This window comes from Silene latifolia, chromosome Y, assembly GCF_048544455.1.
Source record: "Silene latifolia isolate original U9 population chromosome Y, ASM4854445v1, whole genome shotgun sequence".
Classification (NCBI taxonomy): domain Eukaryota; kingdom Viridiplantae; phylum Streptophyta; class Magnoliopsida; order Caryophyllales; family Caryophyllaceae; genus Silene; species Silene latifolia.
In genome coordinates, this window is record NC_133538.1 from 413168564 (window position 1) to 413178484 (window position 9921).

At 40.6% G+C, this 9921-nt stretch overlaps 1 protein-coding gene across 1 annotated transcript; it reads left to right on the forward strand.

Moving 5' to 3' along the window:
- Window positions 1-5264: 5264 nt before the first annotated feature.
- On the forward strand, window positions 5265-8935 carry LOC141632357 (uncharacterized). Its single transcript, XM_074444909.1, has 6 exons — window positions 5265-5392; window positions 5520-5611; window positions 5710-6788; window positions 7281-7926; window positions 8116-8218; window positions 8590-8935. Exons 1-6 carry the CDS (start codon window positions 5265-5267, stop codon window positions 8933-8935), a joined length of 2394 nt encoding a protein of 797 aa, XP_074301010.1.
- Window positions 8936-9921: the final 986 nt, after the last annotated feature.

Below are 9921 nucleotides of genomic sequence, written 5' to 3' on the forward strand. Positions count from 1 at the left end.
TCAACTTAAAATAATTTTCTCAAGCCATGCAATACGTTTTAGCTAATGTTTGCTAAAATAGTCACTATTTATGCCATTTTTACTCAAAAATCCATAAATCATGCTGAAGAAGATCTTTTAATCTGAAAATTTACATAATCTCTGTAAATTATGCATGTGACATTATATTTAAAAATCATGGCTTAATTCGAAATTTAACTATTTTTAACCATTTTACCTCTTTTAATCCATTTTTATCTCATAAAAATCATAAATCATACAATATTAATCAAATTAACACGTCCTTTTACACACAACTTGTAAAATATGCATGTGAGATTATATAAAAGTTCCAAGGTCAGAAACGAAGTTTAACTATTTTTAGCATTTTAATTCCCATTTTAGTCATAAAAGTGTAATAAAATGACCAAAAATCCTTAAAATGAGCAATAAATTTCCATAAATCATAAAAATGACCTAAAAACATTTTAGGACCAGAATATAAAACATGCATGGTGATTTCGTGGCTTATACTAATAAATCACAAATTTTTAAGTTTTATATGTTAACCTTTTAACTCGGAAAAACAATAACCGATTATGCATGCAACATCCTTATGCTCTGATACCACTTGTTAGGTTCATATACCTATTATTAGACTCCTCTAATAGTGAACTAATTAACTTGTTAATTATTTGTTCTTTAGATCTAGTGCATGCATAACAAAATGAAAGATTTATAAGAAGAACAATGTTCCTTACATTGTTAGGTGTTTCGAAATATGTGGCCACAAGTAAGGTCACCTTCCTTCACTTGTTCTTGAGCTAAATATGATGGATGATCCTCCTAAGACTCCAAGTATAGAAGTCACTCCAATAAATTGCACCTATGATTAATCCCAAAAATTTCTACTAATATTAACTAGATATTTAGTAGAAATATAACCTTAATAATACTAATGTTCTTGTATTACTACCTCTAGTAATATATGATAAGTGTATTAGTATTCTAGAGAGTTATTTGATCTTGCATGTGAGGAAAGTTTAGAGAGAAGTATGAGCAAAACAAGCAAAACAAGAAGTGTCAAAAAATGAGCAACAAAATGCCCATTTTAAGACGCCAAAACCAGTGGCCTCAAAGGCATGGGAGAATCTTTCCCATTTGTTTTTTAGCTCTTGTTTAGCATGTTTAGTGTATAGGGAACAATAATGTAAGATATAGCATGATAAAAGCTACATATGACAAGTCACAATCATGCTTTAATCCAAACAAATAAAGACAAAAGAGCATCTTGTGCTCTCTTGTTTTGGCCGAAATAATGGACTTGTTTTGGTCCATTTTTGCCTTTTGTCATTTGTCCCACAAATGCTTATAAGTCATATGTTTAACTATCTTATATTTTTAATTATTAATGTAATCATTTAACACTTAAATATTACAATTAATAATATAATATACACTCCACTTTTTGAGTAGTATACTACCATTATATCAACATATAATGGGTCCCATAATTCTTAGTTAGTTAAAATTACAACTTCTTGTAACTTTTAATAACTAATTACCTCAAAACTTCTATTAATACCTCAACCAATTTAGTAATATAACACTTAATTACTAAATTTAATCTTATTTAATCACATTACAATAAGACGCAAAATTGCACTCCCATAATTAAGGAATTAATTAATTCGTATCGCATACAATTAATTAAATATCTATTTGGGCCTCATCCTATAGGTGTGACCTAAAGGGATCAACTGACCACCACCGTCACACGACAGTAATGTCAAACTCTAGTTAGCCAATCATTACCGATTAATGACGGCCAGTCGACTGTATAAAGATTCATCCCTCACGTATTCTTAGTATGAGATTTAATTATGATATTAAATCATGTGATCGCACTATTGTTGAGGACACATTTACCAACACCGGGCATGGTACTTCTTGTTGTGATGCGGGTATTGTCGCGCTGCAGTGCGACTGTTGGTAGCGGTGTTGCGATGGTGTCATCGGTTGTGGTGGAGTAGGCAGGATGATTACGAGATGAGTTTTCGAAAGTGTATACCAATTATATAGATTGTTGTTTTGTTTACTGCTCTTTCCTGTGAGTTTCGGTTTGGACATATAGATTGTTGTTTTGTTGATGTTTCTTACCAGTTTTGGCTTGGGAATGAGGGTAGAGTATCATATGGAAGAGAGTTGCGTATGTTTCCGTTGTTGTCATGGTATTGTAATATTCGGTTGATGGGACACAGTTGCGAGAGTTGTTGGAGTACTTTTGCTTTTGTTTTAGAAGAGGCATTGGTAGACATAGTTGTGGCAAGAGAATTTTGGAATATATGTGGTATTGAACTGGAAACTACAGGTGGTTTATAACCTTTTATTGGGACATGAGTACAGAGTGTTGGGACTTAGTGTCATGTTAATTTAGGGGTGAGTTTTGTGGTAATAAAAGGAAAGAACTTGAGAAGCTAATATGAGTGTGTGTAACAATTGTGGATCGTACGTTATGGTCGTGGAGATGAGTGAATATATATGTAAAAGTATGTTGTTTTGCGGTAATGTTGAAGAGTTGGTGTGGTGGTTTTGTTGAGGATTTTATGGTATTAGTTAGATGGAGTGCAGAATAATTTGAGGTAGGAGAGTAAGAGAGCCTTGGGAATAGGAATGGTTATAGGTGTTGAGGTTATAGGCGGTTATCTTTGACATGCGGTAATGAGAAGGTATAGCTAAGGACTATTATTAGTGAGTTACGAGGACGTAACATTTATCTTAAGAGAAGTAGGATGCGACAAGGAGAGTTTGATGGTTGTACATGTTGTAGTAGTTTTGGAAGTTTGAGTCTTGGTGGAGAATAAAGGATTGATCTGTATTGTGGTTGATATTGTTAAAGGTCATGGTCGTGCTTGTAGTAGTGTGATGTTTAGGAGTGTGAGAATAATTTGATAGTGTTGACAGTTGGATGATGATGCTTATGAGTGTGAGTAAACTTCGAGGACGAAGTTATTTTTAAGAGTGGTAGAATGTAACATTCCGTTTGGTGGTTGATCTTTCTTGGTGGATTGTCTTGATATTGGATTTTCTAGTGGATAATATGTTAGTGAGACGGAGCTAGCGACGTTTGTGGATGGTATTTGGTAGTGTATGGAGTTAGTGTCGAGAGACTATAATATAGTTGATACGATATCGTGAGCCATGTTGTGGAGGTAGGCATAGTTGGTGGAGTTGGTGTTAAGTGTTCATGTTTTATAGGTTGGGTTTGAACTTCGGGGATGAAGTTCGTTTTTAAGGAGGGAAAACTGTAATACTACGGTTTTATGTGTTGTTGGGTACTCTATCGAGTAGGGCTTACTCTGTCGAGTAAGTGAGTTTTGGTTTCAAAATAGTGTATTGTCTGATGGGTACTCGATCGAGTAGGGGTCACTTGATCGAGTAAGTGACTTACTCGGTCGAGTAAGTCGGTCTTACGGGTTATTTTGCCGGGTTTTGTTAGCAATGCGAAAAAGATATATAAACACCTTTCGTCAGTTTCTTTGTCAATTTTACCTTTTTCTAAACTTCACAAAAACTTAAAAAAGTTACGTTGCTTTCTTCTTCGCATTGGTATCAAATCCTAAGGGCTACAGTCGTCGGATCGTTGTGTTCTTTACGCCGTTGAGACCGTCGTATTGTGGGTAAGATCCTTGTACAGTTTTTATATTGTTTAATTGATTTTAGTCGAAACCCTAATTGGGTATTTTGGGGGGTTTTGGGAGTATTTTGATAATAGATTGTGATTATATGATTGTGTGTTTGATAGGAGGTTATTTCGTAAGAGGAACGTTTCTGATTAGCTGATTGTGACGATCTTGGTGATTGCTTTTCCATGTAGGGTTTCCCTACTCGGTTATTGATTACATTGTGTTGTTGGTGGATTGTTGTTTGTTGTTTGTTGTTGTTGATCTTTATCGTATTGGTAATTGTCGTTGTATACTTGGTTGGTTGTGTTTGTCTGTGGTTCGCGAGGCGCGTCCTCGGCTGAGTGGAGTCACTTGCGGGAGTGGCTTCACACCCTTGATTCGCCCTCTGTGGAACCCGTCACAGGAGGGGATGTGCACATTAAGGAACTTGGGTTTTCGCTCGGAATTGATGAGCGGGGATTTGGTGGGTACGGTTGCGGTCCCTCACTGGCGGCGTGGAATATCTATTGCGATGGGTATTCTGGCAGGACTACATACTTTAGTGTGTAGTTAGGTGTGTGGAGATGTGACGGAGCTGGGTGATCTGTGTATTGTCTTCTTGCTTATCTTATTTGGTGTAATCAGTAACTAGCGGCATGGAATATCCGTTTAAATGTTTTAAAAACTGTGGTGATTCATTTGGAGGTGGTGAGCAGTTGTCTAGCAGGTATACTATGGATGCACGCAGGGTTAGCTGGGGATGGAGTTGCCACGAGTCTGATATTAGTCTTCCGCTGTGTTATCATAGTACTTTTGTTACTTTAGTTGTAGTTTGGTTTTAGAACAGGTGTACTTTACTTTACAGTTTTGATGTAATCACTTCAAACTTATTTATTTAAAGTATGTTCTTTTATGGTAAATTTGATATACATTGCCTCGAATAACCGAGATAGTAGCACTTCCATGCATTAGGTGGTCTTGGTAAGGTAGCTTGGTGTATGGGGGTGTTACATTGGTTCCCTCAAGGAAGCGTGCATGTGCAAAGGTTTCGGATCAACCCTATCTGGGGCAGCACTACAGTGGTTCATAAGCTTGCCCAACAGGTCCATATCCACTTTCGCAGATATGGTTAATGCCTTCAACCAACAATTCGCCAGCAGTCGCAAGCCAGAAAAACAAACGAGTGACCTATACAGGGTAGTCCAGAGGTTTGACGAATCCACTCGTGACTACCTGAATAGGTTCAACAGAGAAAAGGTCTCCATCCTAAAATGTGACATACCCACCGCGCTAGAAGCATTTTGGCGTGGACTTCACCATGATTCAGATCTATACAGGGAACTCACCAAGTACCCGTATACCACCTTCGAGGAGGTACAGCAACAGACAGTGGCTCTCATGTACCTAGAGACTAAGGGAGACAAACCGGAGTCCTCTTGCCGCGTCAGTAGGAACGACTTGCCATAAGTCACATTCGATGAAACAGACATCCAAGATGAGGGGGAACAACATCACGACGCATTGATTATCACCCTCTCAATTGGAAATTTCCCAGTAAGGAAGATCCTAGTTGGCACCGGGAGCTCCGTCAACCTCATAATGCTGGGAATTTTGAAAAACATGGGGTTCAGCGAGAAAGACCTGGTAAGGAAGGCAGTACCCCTGGTTGGGTTCAGCGAAGAAACAAAGTACTCTCTGGGAGATATTGTAATTCCTATATTCGCTGGAGGAATTATCAAACAGGTGAGGTACTTTGTCATCAACGGCCCGTCCACTTACACTTTTATTCTAGACAGACCCTGGATTTAAGATATGAAAGCGGTACCATCCACGTACCACCAGAGCCTGAAATTCCCAACACCTTGGGGAGTACAGGAAATACGCGGAGACCAAGAGGAAGCTAGAGACTGTTACAAGAATGCTCTCAAATCTACAGCGAGTCCACCAGCATAGCAATTACAGAGGCTGTACGTCCAGAGGGAGTACATCGAGCCCCCACAGGCAGAACTTGACGAAGTACATCTGGACGTACAGCGCCCTGAGTGAACTGTGCTGATTGGAGCAGACTATACAAGTAGTATCCGTCAAAAGCTACTTGAGTTTTTGCGTACTAACATGGATTGTTTTGCCTGGTCGCACGATGACATGGTAGGTATTTACCCAAGTGTTATAACGCACCGGTTGAACGTCAACGCCAATTATCAGCCAGTACAACATAAAAGGAGGAAGTTTTCTCCAGAAAGGAATGAGGTAATCAATCAGGAGATAGAGAATCTACTAGCAGTAGGGAAGATCAGGGAGGTCAAGTACCCAGAATGGATTTCTAACGTCGTGGTAGTACCCAAGAAGAACAACAAGTGGAGGGTATGCGTAGACTTCATGGACTTGAACACAGCATGCCCAAAAGATCTCTTCCCATTGCCACACATAGACGCAATGGTGGACGAAACAACAGGCCACGAAATGCTCATCTTCCTTGATGCATGGAGTGGGTACAATCAGAGCAAAATGCACCCGCATGATCAGGAGAAAACAGCCTTCAGATCTGAGAGGGGTATGTACTGCTACAACGTAATGCCATTCGGCCTCAAGAATGTCGGCTCGACCTACCAACGTCTGGTAAAAAAAATGTTCAAAAATGAGATTGGGAGAACAATGGAAGTTTATATAGATGATATGGTGGTCAAGTCAAAACAAGCAGAACAGCACATGGCCCACTTAGAGAATACCTTCGAAATACTCAGGAAGTACCATATGAAGTTGAACCCCCTGAAGTGTACCTTCGGCGTGTCCTCCGGAAAGTTCCTAGGGTATCTAGTCACCCAGAGGGGAATCGAAGCAAGTACAGAGCAGATTCGAGCAGTTCTACAACTGGAATCCCCCCAGAAACCAAAAGAGGTGCAAAGGCTCACAGAAAGAATGGCGGCCCTGAACCGGTTTATTTCCATGTCCTCAGACAGATGTCGGCTGTTCTACGATATCCTCAGGAAGAGCAAACGGTTTGAGTGGGCGGAGGAGCATGAAAAGGCATTTGATGAACTTAAAAGCTACATGAGCACACCTCCATTACTCTCTAAACCGAAACTAGGAGAACCCCTGTACCTGTACTTATCGGTTATCGAGGTGGCAGTCAGTGCTGTACTGGTACGTAAGCATAAAGGAGCACAAAAACTTGTATAATATATCAGTAAGTCTCTGCTGCCTGCAGAGACCAGGTACACTTCACTAGAAAAACTCGTCTTAGCACTTGTTATTGCTTCATATAAGTTGCATCCCTACTTTGAGTCTCACACCATCTCCGTAATTAGAAACTACCCCCCTGAAAGCTATAATGAGAAAACTTGAATTGTTGGGTAGAATGGCTAAGTGGTCCGTCCACTTGAGCGGGTACGGCCTGAAATTTGAACCCCGAACAACTATCAAATCCCAAACCCTAGCTGACTTCGTGTCAGAATTTAGCCCGACCCTCCAACCTCAGGCTGACAAACACGTGCTGACCCTGAGTGAGGACAAGGGTGACCAAAGGTGGGAATTGTACATTAACGGGGATTTAAACATGAGAGGAACGAGGTTAGGCTTGGTCCTCTGGTCACCTCAAGGAGAACAGATTGTTCAGGCGGTACGTGTGAATTCAAGGCAACCAACAATGAATCCGAATATGAGGCCCCTATCTTGGAACTACAACTAGCCTTGGACCTACAAGTCAGTCACATAGAAGTATACAGCGATTCCCAACTTATTGTAAACCATGTGAATGACTCGTATGTCGTCAGGGATTCCAAAATGGTAGCCTACTTGAAAGTGGCGAAGGATCTCAAACTTTGTTTCAATACCTTCTTCATCAAGCAAGTCCCTAGGGATCAGAATGCTGAGGCAGAAGTCTTGGCAACATTAGGGGCAACATTCAAGCCCAGGGTAATCTCTACAGTCCCCATTATACGTGTGCTAGAACCAGCTATCTGTCAGCAGGAGCATGATGGGCCAAACAAGGCCACGTACTCACAATGGACAAACGAACCAGGGGTAATGTGTACCTTAACAACCCAGGATGAACCTCCACACTGGCGGCAGCCTTACCACGACTGGTTACAAAACGATGTACTCTATGCCGATAAAAAGGAAGTCATGAGTTTTAAAATGAAAGCTTCCAAGTTTGTACTGATTGACAACATACTGTTCAGGAGATTAATGGCAGGACCCTACCTGCGATGTCTGAGCAGTCAGGAGGCACAAGCTATTATGCATGACATCCACAACGGGGAATGTGGAAATCATGTCGGAGGTACGAGCCTGTCCAATAAAGCACTCAGACAAGGATACTTCTGGCCGACCATGCGCAACGATGCAATAGAATACGTAAATAAATGCGATGCATGCCAAAGACATGTGCCAGTTAGCCATCAACCGGCAGAACCCATACATCTAATAATCTTGCCATGACTCTTCATGAAATGGGGAATGGATATTGTAGGACCACTGCCCCGTGCTTCAGAAAACAGGGTCTACATTCTTACCATGACAGACTATTTCTCTAAGTGGATAGAAGCGGAGGCGTTCCCTCAGGTCCTTGAGCGGCACGTAATCTCTTTCATCAAACGGACATCATATGTAGATTTGGCATCCCTTCAGAAATAGTATGTGACAATGGTGCATATTTTGTGTCTGGAAGAACGGAGGCCTTCTGTGCCAGGTGGAACATAGCATTGTTTAAATCTACCCCCAGAAATCCTCAGTCAAATAGACAGGCGGAATCCAGTAACAAAATTGTCATGGAGAACCTGAAAAACAGACTGGAGGAAATAGAGGGTAAATGGGTAGATGAGCTCCCCCTAGTACTTTAGTCCGATAGAACCACTCCCAAAGTGGCCACAGGGCAAACACCATTTAGTCTAGTGTATGGGGCTGAAGCCGTGATCCCTTCTGAAGTGTGAGTACCAACACACAGGTACGACTGCATAACAGAAGATAAGAATCAGGTGGAAATGGCCAGTAACCTGGATACCGTGGACGAAATAAGAACCGGCGCTCAAATCAGAATGACAGCCTACAAACAAACTGCTGCCAGGAGCTACAATCGAAACGTAAGAATCGGAACTTTGCAAGTAGGAGACCTGGTACTAAGAAAGGTGTTCCAGAACACCAAGAACCAGCAAGCAGGAAAGTTTGCTTATAATTGGGAAGTACCATACCAGGTAGAAAGCGTGGTGGGTAATGGAGCATACAAACTCATGACTATGGAGGGGAAACTTATACATAAGCCCTGGAACATTACTCACCTGAAAGAGTACTAAATTTAGGTTCCAACTGCTGAACCACAAAAATCTTACCCTCAGAAGGTACAAAACTATACACACGATAAACTTTGAACTTGTGTCGTTAGCGCCTGAACTAATTTCTTATAATGAAACAACGTTCATCTGAAGGGGTACAACGCCCAGAATCCACCAGCTGGAATCTCAATCCTAATTCTCAGTAGGTACGACAGGAGAAGTGGAAACCCAAAACTTTTAAGTTATGGCACCAACTTCTTATTTATCCGCCTGGACAGGTATCACATTGTTGCTTTTTGCAGCTCCACAAAAGAACACTATCTGTAATACTACGGATTTTATTAAGTTGTATACTCGACCGAGTAGAGCCTACTCGGCCGAGTAGTGTTAATTATGGAGTTTGTTTTGGTTATGCCGAGGAATACTCGGCCGAGTATGGAGAATACTCGGTCGAGTATAGCTTTACTCGACCGAGTATCCGGTCTGACGAGTGTTATTTTAGCGGTTTGATGCGGGAGTGTTTAGGATTATTTTATATTCAACGTCAGTTTCTAAAACGTCATTTAAAACCCTAATCATTTTACGATTACTTTAATCACTCCCTAATCATCCCCTAATCTTGTTGTGTGTGCAAATCGTCGTGGTCCTTGCGTGTAGTCTCTTATTCTACTGTTGATAAGTTTCATTCCCTTGTCATTTGTATTCTTTTAGGGTTACTGTTTATATGGAATTGGGGAAAATGGGGGATTGTGCAATGTGTAATTGTGTTATGTGGTTATTGTATAGGAGAAGACTTCATAGAGGAGCCTTTCTGATTGTTCATTTTCCGTTCTACTGTTGATTGCTAAGGTAGGGTTTTCCCTAATCAGTTTACTATTCATTGTTTAAGACATGATTGTTTTGTAACTATTGTTATATGCTGATTGTTTGGGCTAAAAATAGTGCAATAAGAAAGGCCCATTTAATAAAATAAAAGGCTAAGGGAGGAGTGACGAGGAGGAAGGGAG

What these genes read in the sequence shown, in the direction of transcription:
- LOC141632357 (XM_074444909.1), top strand. Translation starts at nt 5,265, where the DNA reads ATGGGGTTCAGCGAGAAAGACCTGGTAAGGAAGGCAGTACCCCTGGTT. An exon ending in GGAATTATCAAACAGGTGAG is followed by an intron (nt 5,393 to 5,519) that starts GTACTTTGTCAT and finishes TGGGGAGTACAG; the next exon opens with GAAATACGCGGAGACCAAGA. An exon ending in TTCCCTCAGGTCCTTGAGCG is followed by an intron (nt 8,219 to 8,589) that starts GCACGTAATCTC and finishes ACCAACACACAG; the next exon opens with GTACGACTGCATAACAGAAG.